Source organism: Takifugu flavidus, chromosome 17, assembly GCF_003711565.1.
Source record: "Takifugu flavidus isolate HTHZ2018 chromosome 17, ASM371156v2, whole genome shotgun sequence".
In the NCBI taxonomy this organism is placed as follows: Eukaryota; Metazoa; Chordata; class Actinopteri; order Tetraodontiformes; family Tetraodontidae; genus Takifugu; species Takifugu flavidus.
The window spans coordinates 145001-167500 of record NC_079536.1 but is presented as its reverse complement, the minus strand read 5'-3'; the positions used below and the strand labels follow the sequence as shown (position 1 = coordinate 167500).

At 50.3% G+C, this 22500-nt stretch overlaps 2 protein-coding genes across 6 annotated transcripts in view; both read left to right on the top strand.

Moving 5' to 3' along the window:
* The window catches only part of sspo (SCO-spondin), a 57884-nt gene extending 42154 nt beyond the window's left edge, over window positions 1-15730 (top strand). Inside the window, 21 exon segments of the mRNA XM_057013155.1 lie at window positions 159-314; window positions 416-507; window positions 850-1037; window positions 1129-1175; window positions 1369-1605; window positions 2208-2252; window positions 2255-2368; window positions 2558-2677; window positions 2749-2887; window positions 2957-3153; window positions 3396-3566; window positions 3766-3893; window positions 3985-4133; window positions 6699-6745; window positions 7141-7305; window positions 8108-8316; window positions 9209-9304; window positions 10174-10234; window positions 10928-11058; window positions 12418-12568; window positions 15249-15730. Coding sequence (XP_056869135.1) covers window positions 159-314; window positions 416-507; window positions 850-1037; window positions 1129-1175; window positions 1369-1605; window positions 2208-2252; window positions 2255-2368; window positions 2558-2677; window positions 2749-2887; window positions 2957-3153; window positions 3396-3566; window positions 3766-3893; window positions 3985-4133; window positions 6699-6745; window positions 7141-7305; window positions 8108-8316; window positions 9209-9304; window positions 10174-10234; window positions 10928-11058; window positions 12418-12568; window positions 15249-15271 — 2666 coding nt within the window. The 3' untranslated portion in view covers window positions 15272-15730.
* A 982-nt stretch (window positions 15731-16712) lies between these two features.
* The window catches only part of kcnh2b (potassium voltage-gated channel, subfamily H (eag-related), member 2b), a 94867-nt gene continuing 89079 nt past the window's right edge, over window positions 16713-22500 (top strand). For all 5 annotated transcript variants that reach the window (XM_057013115.1, XM_057013114.1, XM_057013112.1 and 2 more), the window contains exon 1: window positions 16713-17746. In XM_057013115.1, the coding sequence (XP_056869095.1) occupies window positions 17671-17746 (76 nt within the window). In that variant the 5' untranslated portion in view covers window positions 16713-17670. The remainder of the gene's footprint in view (window positions 17747-22500) is intronic.

The following is a 22500-nucleotide window of genomic DNA, read 5'->3' as shown; positions in this document are numbered from 1 at the left end:
CCCTGTTGCAGGAGGCTAACCCTAACCCTGTTGCAGGAGGCTAACCCTAACCCTAACCCTGTTGCAGGAGGCTAACCCTAACCCTAACCCTAACCGGGTCCACGTGTCGTGTGTTTAAAGCTGCATCCAACTGTGCTCAGGCTTCTGTCTGTCTCCAGGCTGTCCCATGTCCGACTGGAGCGTCTGGTCTGTGTGCTCCTGTGTTTCCCAGAGACAGCAGCGCTACCGTGTAGCTCTCTCTCCCGCCCTTAGGGGGCAACAGTGCACTCCCGTGGAAACGCAGAGCAGGGCGTGCACGCTCAGCCAGTGTGCAGGTGAGTTCAAAGGCTTCCTCACCAAAGTGCAGCCATGTTTGGCTTCTATATGTTCTTGTTGTTCCACTCGACATCCGCTGACGTCACGTTCCCTCTCGCAGGTGCAGATTGTGACGCCCCGTTTGTGTACTCGCCGTGTGGCGCCCCTTGTGAGAAACACTGCGCTCTCCGAGGAGATGCGTGTTTAGAGCGTGTGCCAGATGCGCGAGTAGTGCGTGCGAGAGTGCACGCCTGGCTGTTACTGCCCAGAGGTGAATCCTGGGGGTTCTGAATATATCAGTGGAAAAACTGCAGGATTTAAGAAGAAGGTCCATCATTCACGGTCCCGCTCAGTTCCAGCAGACTGTTGCAACACTGCTCTGGAATTTGGTCAGGACGGTTAAAATGCTGCTGTGCAGAGCTGGTTAGCCTATAGAAGCCTATAGAATATCAGCTATTGTTGTTTCTCAGTCACATTTTAAGAGACAACGCTCAGCTTGATTTCACAACCCGTCAGACTGGATGATATAAACGGGACATTGTGCGTCAGGATTAGGAAATTGGGATTCCTCCGTCCTTCCTGAACGTGTGCTCTTGCATCCAGGGCCTGCTTCAGCAGAATGGAAGTTGTGTTCCTGCAGGAGCGTGTGGATGCATCCACCTGCAGCACCACGGCTCTGGACCAGCTCCCGTCGCTGTCACCGTCCCCCAGGGGGGCACAGTGAGCATGGACTGCAGTACCTGGTAGCGCCCTAGTGGTCATACAGAGAACAGCAGTTGAACAAAGAGACCTTCTGTCTGTGGTTTGTGATGCGCTCTCTGTTCTGTCACCCAGCGTTTGCCATGAAGGAACTTTGCAGTGTGATATGAGAGAGTGTGGAGGTAAGGAAGCATCACGTTTGTTGTCCTAAATAAGCACTATAGATTTATGTTGCTAAGGAAACGCCTCCCAACACCAGGAATATACACCGTTCACATATAGCTGAAATCAAATCTATATTGGACTAACTATATGAGATTAACTTCATTGATCCTGCCCTAATAATGATGCTGTTTTTCCATAACGTGCTTCCAGTGATTCTCAGCCAGTGGGCGGCGTGGACGCCGTGTTCTCCATGTTCACCCTGGAGTTCCCTGCAGCTCAACACCTCCCTGGCAGGGCTTGTCAGCGACGGCCTGGTTTCAATCCAGAGGCGTTTCCGAGCTTGTTTGGACCTAGATTCTGGCGTTCCGGTCTCTGGAGAGGAGCAGAGTCGATGTTCAGGGCCACTGGAGGAGGAGCGCCTCTGTGCAGACCCAAACATCTGCAGAGGTGAGGACACCAAGGCCGGTCTGGTACCAGGTCTTTCATCAGCTCCCAAAGACCACAAACTAAATGATTCTGGACCTCAGAGCCAGCTAGTAGAGTTTAGGACAATAACTATTTACTGATATAGCTCAGCTTGATTCTTCTTAGTCTTCTACCAAGTCTGCAAGGATTTCTACTGTTAATTTGGGTAGAGAAGAGATAAATATAAACTCAGATGAATGGTTTTCTCCCAGTTGGCCCCAAGCCTCATTTGTTGCTCTGCAACATTATCCTGTTAATCAATATTTGTGTGAGATTCCAGGTCTCCAAAAGTAAATATTATTTATTAGGAACATTATTTGCTCACAGGGATGTTTTAATGCAGCAGGTAGCACATTGGTTGGTGATTCCAGACTGTCTGGAGCTTCCAAGCAGTAAAACTGGGCTATTGCGTCTCTATTTACCTGTTCTAATATTCCCAATACTCCCAACACTCCCAATACTCCTGAACTCCCAATATTCCCAATATCCCCAATACTCCCAATGTCCCCAATATTCCCAACATTCCCAATATTCCTAATGCAAAGCAGCTGTTCCAGGTGTGACCCCCGACCTGTCCTTTATAGACTGGTGTGCGTGGAGCGCGTGGAGCGTGTGGACGGCCTGTGCCGAGCCTGCAGCGGGGGGGTCAGGCAGCGCTTCCGATGGTCGGCAGCGTCGGCGCCAGGATCCCGCTGCAGGAGCCAGCAGACACAGAGCCACAGCTGCAACACCGGACTCTGCCCAGGTACGGGTTCTAGTGGGACAGGTGACCCATCAGCCCGATACAGGTGGGCAGAGAGGGAGGGGCGGAGATACGTGACTTATATTGTGGGTGGTTTTTATCATCTTACATGATTTATTTTACCTGCGAAATGTTGCAATTGTAGAAGAACCAGCAAAATAAAGTGGCTCTGACTTCCTTCCTGCATCCTAGGGGAGCACTGTGAAGAACGGGGGGGGCGGATCTACCAAGGGGACTGTGCCAATCGATGTCCTCGCAGCTGCGCTGACCTGTGGGAGCACGTGCAGTGTCTGCAGGGATCCTGTCACGCAGGTATTCCCATCCAAACAATCCAAAATGGCTCTATAACAAAACGGGAAATCTTTTGGTGGGAACCTTTCCAGGCTGCCGGTGTCCAGAGGGACAGCTGCTGCAGGACGGACACTGCGTGCCGCTCCAGGACTGTCGCTGTGCTCTTCCCTCGGGCAACGGCACGCTCCAGTTTCTCCCCAAGGATGAAATTTCCCTTGACTGTAATACCTGGTGAGGAGCGCTCCGGGGCGATTAAAAGGCCAAATTAAAATCTGAATCAAACGCTGCCTCTGTCTGCAGTGTGTGTGAGAACGGCTCGCTGGCGTGCACAGAGCTTCCCTGCCCGGAGTACGAGCCCTGGAGCTCCTGGAGCTCCTGCTCGGTCTCATGTGGGGTTGGCACCAGGTCAAGGATGCGCCTGTGCCAGGCGACAGACGGCGGTCCTTCCTGTACTGACACGGAGCAGACGGGAAGCTGCGAGATGCCACCGTGTCCAGGTGACATATGAAGCATGTGTACAGACCATAATAAGGTCTTTCCAGACCATCCTAAGGTCTTTCCAGACCATCCTAAGGTCTTTCCAGACCATCATAAGGTCTTTACAGACACAGACTTTGGAACTCTCTCCCCTCCTCCCCCTCTCCCCTCCCTCCTCTTCCCTCCTCTCCTCACCTCTTCCCCCCTCCCCTCCCTCTCTCCTCCCTCCTCCCTCTCTCCCCCGTCTCCCCCCCCCCCACAGCTGGCTGTTTGCTGAGCACATGGTCCACCTGGTCTGAGTGCAGCGCCACCTGTGGCGGCGGTTCGTCAGTTCGTAACAAAACAATCCTTCAAGAGCCAGAATCTGGTGGGGCGCCATGTGATGGAGCCCTTCAACAAACCACTGTCTGTAACAGCAACAGCTGCCTGCCCGGTAACACACACACACACACACCCTATTTATCTTCACCTCATTTAGAATAGAATTTGAACAATAGTTGCACAAATGAGAACAAACAGCTGAAACTAGTTCCTTCAGCCGTGTGTCAGGAAGTGAGATTTGCCCCCCTCTCAAATTGTGCCCCACCCTTGTGTCCAGAAGATAATGGCCGTTTCTATGGTGACTGTTGTAGAGTGTCCTGTCGGGCAGATCTTCAGTGAATGTTCGGGTTCCTGTCCACACGTCTGTGACCACTTGTGGCTTCACACTCAGTGCCTAGTAGGACCCTGCACCCCGGGGTGCTCGTGCCCCCATGGACAGGTCAGCGCGCTTTACTTCTTCTTTGGTTAAAGGTTCTTAAAGTGTTGCTCTGCTTTGTTTCCCAATTGTCTCACTGTTGCTCACTGTTCAGGTTCTGTTGAACGGTTCCTGCGTGCCTCATTCCGAGTGTCCGTGCTCGCCGCTGTCCCTGCCGGCTCCGTACCAGAACATCAGTGCCGAGGGGATGAGTGGCGCTCCGCTCCCTCCTGGAACGGCCGTCAGGCACCGCTGCAACACCTGGTGATACATGCTTTAAGATTTGCTTTATTTTAGGTCTTGAGCTTTTTCACGAGGTGACTGAGGAGATGATCCAAGAATTTAGATCTAAATACGTAAAAATGCTCTGTAGCAGAAGCTGTATGGAAAATAGACATCATAAACATGGGAATTCAAACCAAAAAAATCATGAGGAGTGTGTTTGCATCCGTGGAAATGGGACATTAAACAGTGTAGAGAGCTTCACCTCCCCTGGGATCAACAAGGTGTTCATTTCTCTTTGGTTTTGATATCAATTCTTCAGTTTGAGCCCTTTTTCACCAGAATTGTGTCCCATACGTCCATATTCCAGAGCTCAATGGAGCCATGCAGCCATGCTTCCCACATGAACCACAGGATCTGCTGAGGTTCCTGGTCTTTCGGAGTGCCAGATATCTCTTTGGAGTGGAGTTCAACAGAAACACGCTGGTTCTGGCAGAGAAAAGGCTGATATTCATCTCTATAAATATTTCATATTGGCAGCAGACGAGCAGGAGATCCACATCCAAATATTTTCCTCTCAATTTTGTAACCGTGTGGAATCTACTTTGAATATTTTGAGTAGAAGACTTTTCTCCCAGTAAAGTAATTCTGTAATTCTGAGGGTGAATCTGAGTATTGCCTTGGTTCACTCTTCATAACACGTCATGTCTGGCCAGCTATGGGCCGCAGGCCTTTTTGCTCTGCCTCCGGTATGTCGCTCAAACGCAGTTTGGCCTTTGGGGTTGTTTAAATGTGGCCTGTCTACAGACTGATGTGACCTGCTCCACCTCCTGACACGCTCAGATCAACATTAATAAGAAGCTTGTTGAGGGAAGTGAACGTGGAGCAGCCGTTGAAGCTCCTCCGGAGGCCTTGGCTTTAAAAACAGTGTGGTGGTAAATTTACAAGCAATTACCCCAAATACTGATTAACTCCAGGACTTCGTTATGCCTCCAGTGGCTAACGGCATCACCGCTGTCTTCAAAGTTGATCGTCTTCATTGTGTTTTGTTAGCGGCGCAGAATTCTGACGTGTGTCGCTCCAGAACGACATCAAAGTTGCCTTGGATTCGGATTTCGATGGATTGATAATGTCGGATTCAGTGAGACTTGTGCTGTCAATCAAAGCTGAATGTGGTCACATCAGAGCAGAAAAATCCAATTTGAGTCTCCTCTGATGCAGCGAGGACGTAGCGTTAGATATCGTCATAGCAGCGAGGACGTAGCGTTAGATATCGTCATGGCAGCGAGGACGTAGCGTTAGATATCGTCATGGCAGCGAGGACGTAGCGTTAGATATCGTCATGGCAGCGAGGACGTTGCCTTAGATATCGTCATGGCAGCGAGGACGTTGCCTTAGATATCGTCATAGCAGCGAGGAAGTAGCCTTAGATATCGTCATGGCAGCGAGGATGTTGCCTTAGATATCGTCATAGCAGCGAGGAAGTAGCCTTAGATATCGTCATGGCAGCGAGGATGTTGCCTTAGATATCGTCATGGCAGCGAGGACGTTGCCTTAGATATCGTCATGGCAGCGAGGACGTAGCCTTAGATATCGTCATGGCAGCGAGGACGTAGCGTTAGATATCGTCATGGCAGCGAGGACGTAGCCTTGGATATCGCCATGGCAGCGAGGAAGAAGCCTTAGATATCGTCATGGCAGCGAGGACGTAGCCTTAGATGTCGTCACGGCAGCGAGGACGTAGCCTTAGATATCGTCATGGCAGCGAGGACGTAGCGTTAGATATCGTCATGGCAGCGAGGACGTAGCCTTAGATATCGTCATGCTAGCGAGTAAAATAAAGCTGATTTCATCTACAGGAAGAACCAAAGCACCAAGCCAAACCCTAGAAACAGCCCCACACCTTCATCAAACCCCTAAAAACAGCCCCGCACCTTGATCAAACCCCTCAAAACAGCCCCGCACCTTGATCAAACCCCTCAAAACAGCCCCGCACCTTGATCAAACCCGTCAAAACAGCCCCGCACCTTCATCAAACCCCTAAAAACAGCCCCGCACCTTGATCAAACCCCTAAAAAACAGCCCCGCACCTTCATCAAACCCCTCAAAACAGCCCTGCACCTTGATAAACCCGGCCTGAGCTTCCACACATCTGACCATGGGAATGGTGGGAACACTGGAAATGTCTCTAGTTATGAAAATGAGTGAGCCAATACTTACTGCAATCATTAAAAATGGTTGATTACAGTATAATTAGTCATGATTGGCTGTAGACGTTTCCTACAGTACATTGAATTTAAGATCAAAGATTGACTAGAAGACCTTTGATTTTTGATCTTTGATCTTGTGGCTAAACTGTGTTTTATTCCAATATTTGTCTTTGAGCATGAATTAAATGTATAAATTGTAATTACAGCAGTAAAGACCTGTAACGGGTGTTTTAATGTGAGCTGGCTGCATCGTGGCTGAGAGTCAAACCAACCACGTTTGTCACGATGATATCTGCTCTAAGAAATTCCTTTCATCTCCTCTTGATGCTCGTTTGGTCCTTTTATAAGCTGTGACCTTGTTCTGTGACTCCGCTGACCTTCTGTCAACTTTCCCCAGCGTTTGCCAGGGAGGAATGTTCAACTGTTCCTCGGAGCCCTGTGATGGTGAGTGAGGCTCCGGCACAGCTGCCCAATGCATCCCATAAACTCCATAGGCCTGATTTCCTTTTGGATGTTAAAGAAAGGAGAGCCAACAGTAACTGTCAACCTGTCGAGACTAGGACAGACACGTCAGCCTATCTAGGGTTAGCAACAGCTGCTCCACAGTTGGCAACAAGTCGGGCAATTATGGGCTGGGGTTTCAGCAACACGCATCATCATGTGGACCTAACGGAGGTCGGGACGCTGACAGGAACACGGCCGAGAGTCCAGGCGCCTCTCATGGCCCCTCCCTGAAACATGAACATTTACTGATACTGCCAGTAAAGGAGTAAAGTTGTTTTTCTGTGCACGTCGTCTTCCCACGGATTGGATCCGAACCCACCTGTGTTCTCTTGCAGTGGACTGTCTGTGGTCCAGCTGGTCCCAGTGGAGTTCCTGCTCAGCCAGCTGTGGTCTGGGCCAGCAGACCTCGGTCAGAACGGTCCTGCAGCCCAGCCAGTACGGGGGGGCCCCGTGTGAAGATCCAGTACACCGAAGCAGGACCTGCCTGGCACCCGACTGTGGTGAGTGTGAGCATGTGGTCCGACTGCCTTCCTTCCTTCCTTCCTTCCTTCCTTCCTTCCTTCCTTCCTCCCCTAAAGGGATCACCTGAAGAACCCGACCCATGAACCTACAGCAACTCTGGTGCTCATGTTCAAGCAGCAGGTGCATCACAGAGCTGCCGCTCCCTGCTGGGCTGGACCACTTTAACCTTCTACACAGTCCCTGTGCTCGTTCAGACGGAGGCTTTAGACCGGGTCAGAACCCCATCAGCCATGGAACCATTGACACGTTGCTGCCAAACAGCAGTTTCACTGTTGCAAAATGTTCCGTTTGAATGGTTCATTGCTGTTCTTGGCCTTGTCTCGTGTTTTTATGTTTACATTTTGACGTGATCGAGTCCTTTCAAACAGCATCAAATATTTCCCCATGAAAGTTCCTCCCCATGAAAGTTCCTCCCCATGAAAGTTCCTCCCCATGAAAGTTCCTCCCCATGAAAGTTCCTCCTGGTTGATGCAGCGTGATGCTGCCACCACCCTCCCAACACCTTCTGACATTGTTGGAACCCTCCAGCTTCAGAGTGTTGGACGCGTGATGATGCGAGACGACGACCATCCGTTCCATAAATCCCAGTAGCTCCAGTAAATCCCAGTAGCTCCAGTAAATCCCAGTAGCTCCAGTAAATCCCAGTAGCTCCAGTAAATCCCAGTAGCTCTGTCCCAGTTCAGCCATCAGATTTCCTTACAATGACTTAAAGTCACCCTTGCTCTGGCTCGGCCCGAGTGCACCTGTAATCATCAAACCCTTGTGTGTGCCTGTGTGCAGCGTGCCCAGCAGGGGAGCGCTGGAGGACCAGCGTGGCTGCCGACCCCCCCGTGTGTGAGAGGACCTGCTGGGACATTTACTCCCCCCCTGCTGCCTGTAGCCACTGGGTCCAGGGCTGCACCTGTCAGGAGGGGCTTTACCGAAACACTGACGGCGTGTGTGTTATCCCGGCACTCTGCCCATGTCGGGACCAGGGCATCCAGTACGAGGTACGCGCACACACACACGTGCACGCCGTCCTTCTTTTACCCTCAGTGGTGTTTCCACCACCTTCAATTCACTTTGTTAATTAACGAGGAAGCAAGAGGGCTGAAGCTGAGTGGTGAGCCCCACCGCGCCCCACCGTATCCCACCGCGCCCCACCGCGCCCCACCGTATCCCACCGCGCCCCACCGTATCCCACCGTGCCCCACCGTGCCCCACCGCGCCCCACCGTGCCCCACCGCGCCCCACCGTGCCCCACCGCGCCCCACCGTGCCCCACCGCGCCCCACCGTATCCCACCGTATCCCACCGCGTCCCACCGCGCCCCACCGCATCCCACCGCGCCCCACTGTATCCCACCGTATCCCACCGCGCCCCACCGCGCCCCACCGTATCCCACCGCATCCCACCGCATCCCACCGCGCCCCACCGCGCCCCACCGCGTCCCACCGCGCCCCACCGCGCCCCACCGCGTCCCACCGCGTTCCACCGCGCCCCACCGCGCCCCACCGTATCCCACCACGCCCCACCGCGTCCCACCGCGCCCCACCGTATCCCACCGCATCCCACCGCGCCGACACGCAGCAGCACCGTGTCTGATATTCAAGAGTTCCATTTATCACGACTATCGTGCTCATCGTGCTTCCGTCTTCCTATTTTTTGGAACGACCACGGATTAAAAAAATTAATTGTGAGTTCTAATGCAGTGTGTAATTTGGAAGGATTTAAGACTTTTCACCAGCTGAGGAGCCAAAAAAAACCAACTTTCTAATCACCTGTCTCATTAAATGCCCCCCCCCCCCATTATGTAGGAGGGAAGTCCAAGTTTTAGTCAATTCACACCGAAGTAAAAGTCTAAGTAAGTGTGTGTGTGTGTGTGTGTGTGTGTGTGAGCCAGGCAGGAGCAGAATGGGAAGAGGGCTGCCAGTCCTGTCGATGTGAGAACGGGAAGAAAACGTGCCAGTTCAGATGTCCGCCGCTCCGGTGTGATGAGGTGAGCTGGTTGATTCCTAAACTGACCCGTTTATTACACATCTATTACTAACACAATGATCTGAAGCCGTTCTGGGCTGCAGCTGCTTTAATTGCTTTTAATTGTGTGTGTGTTTTCCTCTGATCTTTAGCTGCTACTGCAAAAATCCTGAATGTATTCTCCCCTCACAACAGCAATTTTCTATTTTATTAATATTTTATTTTCTATTTTATTAATATTTTATTTTCTATTTTATTAATATTTTAATAAGTTACTTTTTGGGATTTATTCTGAAAAATCTGTTTTGGGTCACATGGAACCGTTGAACAGAACCTGTAATATTGCAAAGCATGAATGAGGGTTTAATGTATTAAAATATACGTTTTGCTCTTTTGAGACCATTTTCCCAACATTATCAGTTCTGTCTTAATGTTTTACTAGTTACTAGTAACTAGTACAGAGCTGGATTAGTTTCCTCCCCACTAACACCTCAATAGAACACAGTTCTCGAAGCCAGCTGACTTGTCGCTAAGCTAAAAAGGTTCTTACCTTTAAATAACAAACTGTTCATCATTTAATGCCATCAGAAACCCACTGGTCACCAGTAACAGTAACCAACAGTTAACTAACAGTAACTAGGTGATGCTGTAGTGACGACTACGCTTCCAGAAACAGAAGATTTTCTTTATTATTTCCATACAGAACCAAAAATATTGAGCGGAGCTGCTAATTCCCCCCCGTTCAGAGTTCGGTTCCTCGGTCCAGAATTCTGCTCCTGCTCCTCTTTGGTGTTTTCCTGATGTGTTTGTGTGTTTTCCTGATGTGTTTGTGTGTTTTCCTGATGTGTTTGTGTGTTTTCACGTCTCCTCCAACTGCTGCTGGGCTCCAAGGGGGAGGTGAAGGTGGAGGAGCCAGGCAGCTGCTGTCCCGCCTGCAAACGGCCGTTCCCAGGTGTGTGGTGCTGTGGCACGGTCCTGAGGACACCTCGCAGTCCTGCACGCTCACGCACGTTCACTCACGCTCACGCACGCTCACGCACGTTCACGCACGTTCACGGACGCCCATGCACACTCACGCATGTTCACTCACGCACGCTCACGGACGCCCATGCACACTCACGGACGCTCACTCATGTTCACGCACGCTCACGCACGTTCACTCACGCTCACGCATGCTCACGGACGTTCACGCACGCTCACACACATTCACGGACGTTCACGCACGCTCATGGACGTTCACGCACGTTCACGCACGTTCACGCACGCTCATGGACGTTCACGCACGTTCACGCACGTTCACGGACGCCCACACATGCTCACGGATGCTCACTCATGTTCACACATGCTCACGGATGCTCACACACATTCACGCACGTTCACTCACACTCACGCACGCTCATGGACGTTCGCTCACGCACGCTCACGCACGCTCATTATTCGGAATTATGCACTCAGACGTAAGAACGTGCTGCATCTTGAATGTGTGTTCACACCAGTTCTGTTGATTCGCACCTCTGATCTCATCAGAAATTGTTATTACTCCTTTATTACCAGTTACCAAGTGGTGTCTCTGCTCTTGTTTCCTTGCCTGTTTCCTTCATCCTTTCCTTTCCTCTCCTTTTCTGGAACCTCCTCCTTCCACCAGGTGAACCCGAGCCTGAGTGCCGTCGCCACGTCCAGGTGAGGAACATCACCAAAGGCGACTGTCGGCTGGAGAACGTGGAGGTCAGCTTCTGTAGGGGGCGCTGTGAGTCCAGGACGGACGTCCTCCTGGAGGTACAACACCTTTGATTAGTGCTGCATGCTCACTAGTACAACTGCTGCCGTAACTAACCCACCACAGGGTTTATTTGAGAGGCGTGATGCTTTTAAATGGGGATCTGACGCGAGAGCTCCTGCGCAGCGTCAGGTGGTTACCATGGTTACCAGCAGCCATTGTAACCTATGATAAAGATGGTTGGCTGGTATGAAGCATTGTCTTGGCCTCCACAGGGACCTGCAGCCAGACCATCTGGTCCCTTTGAAGTGATCATGTGACCCACAGCCTTTATTTCAACACACAGGACAGTTAATAGAAACCCGTTTCAGCACGGAACCAAAGATAGGAGCTCACGTGTTCCCCTCATGGTTCCCCTCATGGTTCCCCTCATGGTTCCCCTACCTGCTTCAGCACAGGCGCAGGCTCCTTCTGCTAGGGTCATTACATGTGGCCATCATAAGTCATTAATACTGAGAAAAATTAATCATTTATTATTAAATAATTAGAACAAAGTATATTAGTTCACCTCAGGACACAGATGTTTGTGGACCCGTCAGCCTGGGCCTCCAGCAGCAGAACTAAGATATTAACCTGATAATTAGATATTATCATTATTATATAACCTGATAATGAGACGAGCCTCTAAATATGATAATTATGTCCAGGACAATGACTGGAACTACAGAATTAGTGACTATCAGCTTCATCAAAGAGGAAGGTTTGAAGTCTGATCCGATAGAGATGGAGTCAGCCTCCCGTACCTGGACAGGGAGCTGGTTCCATAGCAGGGGGGCCTGGTAGCTAAATGCTCGGCCCCCCATTCTACCCCTAGAGACTCTGGGGACCACAAGTAGACCAGTAGTTAGGGTCAGGGTTAGGGGTTAGGTCAAGGTCAGGGTTAGGGGTTAGGGGTTAGGGTCAGGGGTAAGGGTCAGGGTCAGGGTAAGGGTCAGGGTCAGGGTCAGGGTTAGGGTCAGGGTAAGGGTCAGGGTTAGGGGTTAGGGGTTAGGGTCAGGGTTGGGGTTAGGTCAAGGTCAGGGTTAGGGTTAGGGTCAGGGCCAGGGCCAGGGTAAGGGTTAGGGTCAGGGTTAGGGTCAGGGTTGGGGTTAGGGTCAGGGTTGGGGTTAGGTCAAGGTCAGGGTTAGGGGTTAGGGGTTAGGGTCAGGGCCAGGGCCAGGGCCAGGGTAAGGGTTAGGGGTTAGGGTCAGGGTGGGGTTAGGTCAAGGTCAGGGTTAGGGGTTAGGGTTAGGTCAGGGTTAGGGGTTAGGGGTTAGGGGTTAGGGTCAGGGTCAAGGTCAGGGTTAGGGTCAGGGTCAGGGTTAGGGGTTAGGACTGGCAGCCTCTCATCTTCAGGTCCCCCCTGCTGTTTCTGACAGGAGCCGTACCTGCAGTCTGTCTGTGAGTGCTGTAGCTACCGGTTGGACCCAGACAAGCCCGTTCGCTTCCTCAGCCTGGAGTGTGACAGTGGTGAGAATGAGCCTGTGGTGCTGCCAGTCATTCACAGCTGTGAGTGCACCAGTTGCCAGGGTGAGTCCACATCTCTCCAAACCATCCTAACCTCCCTAACCACTAACCACCCTAACCCCAACCACCATAACCACTAACCCCACCCTAACCCCAACCACCATAACCACTAACCCCACCCTAACCACTAACAACCCTAACCACTTACCCTAACCTAACCAACCTAACCCATAACTCTAACCCCTAACCAGCCCTAACCACTAGCCACCCTAACCCTAACCTAAGCAGTAACCACCCTAACCTAAGCAGTAACCACCCTAACCACCCTAACCCTAACCACCCTATCCCCAACCACCTTAACCAGTAACCACCCTAACCCTTTCTACCCTAACCACTCTAACCCTAATCACTAACCATAACCTAAGCAGTAACCACCCTAACCACTAACCTAACTACTAACCAGCCTAACCCTAACCCCACTATCCCCAACCACCTTAACCAGTAACCACCCTAACCCTTTCTACCCTAACCACTCTAACCCTAATCACTAACCATAACCTAAGCAGTAACCACCCTAACCACCCTAACCCTAACCACTAACAACCCTAACCACTTACCCTAACCTAACCAACCTAACCCATAACTCTAACCCCTAACCAGCCCTAACCACTAGCCACCCTAACCCCAACCACCCTATCCACTAACCCTAACCGTAACCACCCTAACCCCAACCACCCTAACCCTAACCACTAACTGTAACCTAAGCAGTAACCACCCTAACCACTAACCACCCTAACCCTCACCATCTTAACCCTAACCACCATAACCCCAACCACCCTATCCACTAACCACCCTAACCACCCTAACTCTAACCACCCTAACCCAACCACCCTAACTCTAACCATCCTAACCACCCTATCCAGTAACCACCCTAACCACCCTAACTCTAACCACCCTAACCACTAACCACCCTAACCCTCACCATCTTAACCCTAACCACCATAACCCCAACCACCCTATCCACTAACCATCCTAACTCTAACCATCCTAACTCTAACCATCCTAACTCTAACCACCCTATCCACTAACCACCCTAATCCTAACCACCCTAACTCTAACCACCCTAACCCAACCACCCTATCCACTAACCACCCTAACTCTAACCACCCTAACCCAACCACCCTAACCAGTAACCACCCTAACCACTGCCAGAACAATGCTGTTGCTTGTGTTTGTTCTTATTGTCCAGAACAGAATATTTTAATTGAACAAAGTAATAATTAATGTATTTCCCCCCAAAGTCTGGTCTGTTCTAACCCTTAAACTGGCCCAATCGTCCTTTGACATTCTGGGATATATTTGTATCACTAAAGGACGCTAATTTAGACACTAGTCATTTTCCTCTCATTTCCAGGGTAGATTTCTTTGCCTTAGATTCATACATTAGGACCGTTTCTTCAATTAAAACTCACTAATTACAGACATTATGCCAAGAGGTCCAACAGGATCGGGATTAAAGTATTGCTGGTATTATTAGCTGTAGGGTGCTAAAAGTTCTGAAACGGCGTCCCAGCAGGGGCCTTGACTTGGAAACCACTTGGAGCCACTAGGGCGGCGCTAAAGAGGTTCCGGACCCCTGGTCCAGAACATGAACACAAGGCTGACCCGGTGACGCAGCCACTGAGCTCCAGGCCACACATGCAGAAACCTGAAGAACATGCACCTACCTTTGGAATCCGCCTGTTTCTAGTCATCCATTCATCACGGCGGCTGATTACATTAGTTAATTGGATTACATTAGTTAATTGGATGCAGCCACACTGGGCACTGACCAGCCCCCCCCCCCCCCAGCTCCGATTTCACTTCCAGAGCTCCATTGTGGTGGACACATGTCTGTCAGATACAGTTGCCACGGTAATAAATCCGCGCTCACACGTGGGTGCTCCATACACACGTCACTGTTTGGTCAACTGAAATCTTTCTCATCTCTCCTAATTTTACATATTTCAGGCGCAGTTGAATTTGCTTAGTAACGCAAATATATTTGCTTAGTAACGCAAATATATTTGCTTAGTAACGCAAATGTACTTGCGTGCATTTCAAATGATGACAAACCTTCCTCCACAACCTGATGGAAACACTTCCTACACACCACAAATGCAAAATTTTCTCCAGCTGTGGGTTAGAAATGAATAAGTGATGCATATGGCGCTCATGTGTGTGAATATGGTGCTCACGTGTGTGAATATGGTGCTCACGTGTGTGAATATGGTGCTCACGTGTGAATATGGTGCTCACGTGTGAATATGGCCATCACGTGTGTGAATATGGCCATCACGTGTGTGAATATGCCATCACGTGTGTGAATATGGCGCTCACGTGTGTGAATATGGCGCTCACGTGTGTGAATATGCCATCACGTGTGTGAATATGCCATCACGTGTGTGAATATGGCACTCACGTGTGTGAATATGGCGCTCACGTGTGTGAATATGGCACTCACGTGTGTGAATATGGAGACCAGGGTTAGGGTTAGTTAGTTAGTAGTTACCAGTGGGGTGGGGGGGCTGAGGCGTGAGGCGTTCAGAGCATCATTTATATCTTTATGGGCAACTTGATGGTTTTCATGGTGGTTCCTTCAAAGAAGGAAGAGAAACACCAGTGAAACTCTTGAGCAGCTCATTTTGATGCTGTTCAGAAGCCACGAGAGACGTCTCACTGCAGCTGTTGCTGTTCTTCACAGGAGGAGATCTGTCCAGACGCTAGTGTTAGCGTGTGTGTGTGTGTGTGTGTGTGTGTGTGTGTGTGTGTGTGTGTGTGTGTGTGTGTGTGTGTGTGTGTGTGTGTGTGTGGGCCAGCACCTCGCTGAGAGCTACATGGAGACAAGAAACTTCTGATTGACAGAACGATGGACAAGTGAAGAACACATGATTCTGTTGCTCTTAGTCATCATATGACTGCTAATGCTATTGCTAATGCTATTGCTAATGCTCTTCAGTCACCTACAATGTTAAAAAAACAGTACTTATGTGTCACTTTAAGACCTATTATGGAGCAAATATGTTTAAATGTGTAAAGCTGATAAAGATTAGTTATTGTTAAAAATCACATGTGGAGAATATTTGTCAGCTTAATTAAACCAATTTTTATTAACTGTATTTTACGCTCCTTTATTTAAGTTTTGAAAAAAAGAAACTTATTAAAAGATTCTTTTCCACCCTGTGAGTCTGACCTTTATTTAGCTTCTCCAGTATTTGTCACACTTGTATTTTCATCTTAAATTATTAAGACCTATCTTAATTAATGACTCCTTCATTGGCACATTTGCTCCAGACTCCAGTGTGTCACTAGAAGGTTAAAACATTTTCTCTCATAATTCTTTATTTCTTGTTCTAACATCGGGCAGCGACAGATTAGCGGATGCTTCATGCTAGCACTAGCACGTAGCATTTCCCCCCTCTGAGGGGTGTCGGCCTCTTCATGTGACCCTACAGTTGGTGCTGACCCTTTCAGCACCAACTTGTTTATTCGTTGTGATGACCAGATGTTCATCATGTTCATCATTTAAGGTAAAAGAATAAATCTGCTCTGATTCTCTCTGAACTGTGTGTGGGACGTGTCTGGCCCCTTCTCTCCTTCCCTCCCCCTGCGTCCTCCCCTCCTCCCTCTCTCCTCTCCTGACTAAATAAGGGAGTCCAGTGAGGGAGGGAGGCGTTGGGCCTCCAGCCTATAGTAAACAACACTGTAACAGGAGCTGCAGCTGATACATTGATAATTCATTTCAGCCTGTCGTGTTTGAGGGGGGAGGCACTCGGGCCTCATCCGGCTCCAGCTTGTAATTTATCACATCTAAACAGTCATTAAAGACCGCATCACTGGGGGGGGGTGTCGCAGGATGCAGGTCAAATTGATCCAATGAAGAAACTTAAAGGAGAGAAATGTTGCTAATCCTTTAGATCACGAGGCTGAGAATAAGTTATCCTGATATCTTTGTTGATAAAGATTGACTTTCAGAACAGTTCCCTTATAGAAACTGTTCCCTTATTATTTGTTCAGCCAATAAAAAGCAACACTTAAACACTGAAAACACTTTATTCATTTCTATACATTCATGGTCCAGATGTTTAGTTCAGTGTTATTGGCTGAATATTCACAAGCTTTTTTTAATGCTGGCAGATGCACGAGCCCAGTGCTGTTAGTGGTTTGGATTAATAAATGTCGATATTGTAATATAGGAAAAGTAATAAAGTAGCGAACAAGCGTCAACATAAAATCCAACAGTCATTGAAGGCACCGCAGAGGGGAACCCCGAGCCGATGACGTAGCTGAGCAGCGCTCCTCGGGTTTGTCGGGGACGCGCACCACTCCTGCGCGCGAGCACAGGTGAACGTGCTGTACACCTGTCGACAGCAGGCTTTGAGTTTTGTAAAGGGCTGTAACAGGAAAGAAACCATATATTTCCAACGTGTCTGGTCCCATTTCCAGGCCGCCCTGGTGCCCCGGGGCATCACGTGCCGTGTGTGGAGAGAAGCGGTGCTGGTCCTGAGGAAGAAAGGGTTAAAAAGGCGCAGCTCGAGGCCGGTGGAGCTGAAGTCATCCGACAGCGCACAGCGAGGAGGAGGCGGAGGAGGAGGCGGAGGAGGAGGAGGAGATCCACAGAACACCTCCAAAAACCACCATCCAGAGCGAAGCTGCGGATCGCGGCTGCATTTTCAGCGCCACCACGCTGCTGCTCTAACATCCTAAATATCCCGACACAGGAGACACAAAGGAAAGGATGAAAAGAATCCGATCAGCCGTGGTTCCAACGACGCTCTTCCGAATGCTCTCCCGCTTCGCTTCTGGGGAGTGGGCAGCCTCCACGGAGAAGAGGTCTTTCGCGCTTTGGCGTGTCTGAGTCCAGCTCCACGCACCTTCCGGCTCCACGCTCATCACCTGTCTGCTGGAGCTGCTGCAGCTGCTGCAGCTGCTGAACTGCGCCTGCTGCCCACAGGCTCCGGATCCTCCGTTTTCTCTAGAGCTCTGGCAGCAGCATCTGTCACCCCTGAGCTGAACTTGTAGTGAGGCGACCTGCGGATGAGACCCGGTGTGGGTTCGTTGGCTCGAAGGCAGCGTCGCTCTGGCGACAAAAAAAGACGCCTCAAGTCTCCTGAAGTCCAGGAAAGATGCCGGTCCGCAGGGGCCATGTGGCTCCGCAGAACACCTTTTTAGACACCATCATCAGGAAATTCGACAGTCAAAGTAAGACCTGTTTTACTTCCAAACGTTGACGGCTCGTCTTTTGGACCAAGGTCTGTTTATTTTAGGAAAGGTCACTGATTGGAGGATTCTGTTCTTCCCAGAATCCCAATGAGGCTTGAATAGATCAGATGATGGGAGAAAAATAATGATTCTAGCATTAAAGAATAAGTCCCAATCTAACGAACGCAGATGCTTCTTCATTGTGTCTGGAAGCTAAAGCTGTTCATCATCCAAGAGAGTCTTAAAATAGGAGAAATTTGCTGCCAATAAATCTATTAGCTTTGAATCACTGGACAGTTCACGGGGAGAAACGGGTTTAGCAACTCATTCATCTTTTCAACCTCATTCACAGAAAGAAAATCAATATCTTGTTAATTAATCTGCAAATTCTAAGTGAGCAAAGCTCAAAGTCCATCCGTGTGCACGTGGACGTTGAAGCCCCCACCTCCCAGCAGCGCGCTCCTGGATGCAAATCATTCAGAACTCTTGGAATCTGTGACTGGACTTCCAACACGGAGCAGCGGCCCCTCCGGCTTCACGTCCTCTCGGGACGAGCGTCAGAGCAGCTGGACTCGGTTGGCATCTTTCACAGTTTGACATTTAATTCGATGGACACGAAAACGAGTTGTAAAAGTAATCGCATGTTTAATGGGCGCAGCGTTCACACGTCAGGGATGACGGACGCTCCCTGTTTCACACCTGTAGGAAATGATTAAATCTTTCATCTCGGTAACAATTCACGACTGAGCTGCACAACAGCAAAGGGACGGCTGAGCTGCAGCATCTGCAGCATCTGCAGCATCTGCAGGATCTGCAGCATCTGTAGCATCTGTAGCATCTGTAGAATCTACAGCATCTGCAGCATCTGTAGCATCTGTAGCATCTGTAGAATCTACAGCATCTGCAGCATCTGCAGGATCTGTAGAATCTACAGCATCTGCAGCATCTGTAGCATCTGTAGCATCTGCAGCATCTGTAGCATCTGTAGCATCTGTAGCATCTGCAGCATCTGTAGCATCTGCAGCATCTGTAGCATCTGCAGCATCTGTACAATCTACAGCATCTGCTGCATCTGTAGCATCTGCAGCATCTGCAGCATCTGTAGCATCTGTAGAATCTACAGCATCTGCAGCATCTGTAGCATCTGTAGCATCTGTAGCATCTGCAGCATCTGTAGAATCTACAGCATCTGTAGCGTCTGTAGCATCTGCAGCATCTGTAGCATCTGCAGCATCTGCAGCATCTGCAGCATCTGCAGCATCTGTAGCATCTGTAGCATCTGCAGCATCTGTAGAATCTACAGCATCTGCAGCATCTGTAGCATCTGTAGCATCTGCAGCATCTGTAGCGTCTGTAGCATCTGTAGCATCTGTAGCATCTGTAGCATCTGTGATGGAGGGGTGGAGGGATGGATGGATGATGGAGGGGTGGATGGATGGAGGGATGGATGGATGATGGAGGGATGGATGATGGAGGGATGGATGGATGATGGAGGGGTGGATGATGGAGGGATGGATGGATGATGGAGGGGTGGATGGATGGAGGGATGGATGGATGATGGAGGGATGGATGATGGAGGGATGGATGGATGATGGATGGGTGGATGGATGGAGGGATGGATGGAGGGATGGATGATGGAGGGATGGATGGATGGATGGATGGATGGAGGGGTGGATGGATGGATGATGGAGGGATGGATGATGGAGGGGTGGATGGATGATGGAGGGGTGGATGGATGGATGATGGAGGGGTGGATGGATGGATGATGGAGGGATGGATGGATGGATGATGGAGGGGTGGATGGATGGAGGGATGGATGGATGGATGATGGAGGGATGGATGATGGAGGGGTGGATGGATGGATGATGGAGGGATGGATGATGGAGGGGTGGATGGATGGATGATGGAGGGATGGATGATGGAGGGGTGGATGGATGGATGATGGAGGGGTGGATGGATGGATGGATGATGGAGGGATGGATGATGGAGGGATGGATGGATGGATGATGGAGGGGTGGATGGATGGATGATGGAGGGATGGATGATGGAGGGGTGGATGGATGGATGATGGAGGGATGGATGATGGAGGGGTGGATGGATGGATGATGGAGGGATGGATGATGGAGGGGTGGATGGATGGATGATGGAGGGGTGGATGGATGGATGATGGAGGGGTGGATGGATGGATGGATGATGGAGGGGTGGATGGATGGATGGATGATGGAGGGGTGGATGGATGATGGAGGGATGGATGGATGGATGATGGAGGGGTGGATGGATGATGGAGGGATGGATGGATGGATGATGGAGGGATGGATGGATGATGGAGGGATGGATAGATGGATGATGGAGGGGTGGATGGATGGATGATGGAGGGATGGATGGATGGATGATGGAGGGGGGCTGGCTGGATGATGGAGGGGTGGATGATGGAGGGATGGATAGATGGATGATGGATGGATGGATGATGTGTCCGGTGGCTAAAGTCCTTTCCTCCAGTCGTCTTTCCAGCAGATAAAATCTGAAGCCATTTGACCAAATAGATGGTGATGCAGTTCCCTTTAGAGGGCCTGTGAAGGGATGAACTGCCCTCTGAAGGGATGAACTGCCCTCTGAAGGGATGAACTGCCCTCTGAAGTGGTGAACTGCCCTCTGAAGTGGTGTGAACTGCCCTCTGAAGTGGTGAACTGCCCTCTGAAGTGGTGAACTGCCCTCTGAAGTGATGAACTGCCCTCTGAAGTGGTGTGAACTGCCCTCTGAAGTGGTGTGAACTGCCCTCTGAAGTGATGAACTGCCCTCTGAAGGGATGAACTGCCCTCTGAAGGGATGAACTGCCCTCTGAAGTGGTGAACTGCCTCTGAAGGGATGAACTGCCCTCTGAAGGGATGAACTGCCCTCTGAAGTGGTGAACTGCCCTCTGAAGGGATGAACTGCCCTCTGAAGTAATGAAATGCCCTCTGAAGGGATGAACTGCCCTCTGAAGGGATGAACTGCCCTCTGAAGGGATGAACTGCCTCTGAAGGGATGAATGCCCTCTGAAGGATGAACTGCCCTCTGAAGTGGTGAACTGCCCTCTGAAGTGATGAAATGCCCTCTGAAGGGATGAACTGCCCTCTGAAGTGGTGAACTGCCCTCTGAAGTGATGAACTGCCCTCTGAAGTGGTGAACTGCCCTCTGAAGTGATGAAATGCCCTCTGAAGGGATGAACTGCCCTCTGAAGTGGTGAACTGCCCTCTGAAGTGATGAACTGCCCTCTGAAGTGGTGAACTGCCCTCTGAAGTGATGAAATGCCCTCTGAAGGGATGAACTGCCCTCTGAAGTGATGAAATGCCCTCTGAACTCCCCTGCGACCCCCTGTGTTGGCCCTTTCAGGCTGAGGCTGTATATTTAGTGAGTTCTGGTGTGAGGAGATCAAAGCCGATGCATTTCCTGTTTAAACTGATCCAGTCTGATCCATTAAAGTGATCTGGTAAAGTGATCCAGTAAAGTGATCCAGTCTGATCCAGTAAAGTGATCCAGTCTGATCCAGTAAAGTGATCCAGTCTGATCCAGTAAAGTGCTCCAGTCTGATCCAGTCTGATCCAGTAAAGTGCTCCAGTCTGATCCAGTCTGATCCAGTCTGATCCAGTAAAGTGCTCCAGTCTGATCCAGTCTGATCTCTGGGCTTCCCTAGAGACAGCAGATCTTAGACGGTCTGCTGTGGTGGCTCTCTGCCCTCAGGAGTCGGTGCTGCTCTGCTCTACAGCGACTCCACCAGTCGGTTAGGGTTGGGGTTAGGGTTAGGGTTAGGGTTAACCCCAACCCTAACCCTAACCCTAACCCTAACTCTTCTGATCCTCTTGATTCCTTTGGCCCCACCACTACGAGGGGCCCACTCCTCTCATGGCCCACTCCTCTTTAGCAGCGGTACGCTAGGACGCTTTAATCAAAGGTGGTCGGTCCTGATTACTCAGCTTCTACAGAAGTTGTGGAAACCCTTGAAGATGCAGGAAGGGAAGGAAGCAGCCATCATGGTTCCAGAACAACTCCAGTCTCACTGACTGGATGCTTTAAAAATAAAGAAGTGAAAGCCCAGAGGTGACAGAGGGTTAGGGTTAGGGTTTCACCATTTAATTATGCAGCTTCATTTCACACTCCAGTAAGAAATAGTGATCCATCAGATTTCAGACCTGATTCTGTAAATCTACTCAGTAGATTTTAAACAATATAATTAAAATAATAGAGGTAAAGAACTCAATCAACATCATAATGGTCAGTAGTAACGGTGCCCCCCAGAATTGACCCCAACAGTTGTCCCCTCCCACAACCACGACAGCCTGCACAGGGTCAGAGGCAGCTGGTCCACCTCGGGGGGCAAAACAAGACTCGTGGAAGGGGACCCGGTTTCCTTTATTCAGGCTGGACCGGAACGAGGAAGACGGGGCCCCATTAGGTCCACATCCATGTGGTGGAATCACCTGGACGTGGACCCTCTCCCTGCGCAGTCACACGCTGCCCCAAGAAGATGGAGGACCAACCAAAAGGACGTTTGGCCTGAAGGATGATAAGCTCGTGCTCACTTGGCCTCTAACAGCCGCCCATCAGACACGAAACATCAGCACTGCTCCTTCAGGACCAAAGAAAAGGAACGCCCCCGATGCCAGACGCTCCGTAGTAGCAAGTCCTCCTTCATTGGCCAGAGGGTCCACAGTTGTGATATGACGTGCTGTGAGGCCCAGGAACTCAGAGAGGAGGCGTCGATATGGGTCTCCAGT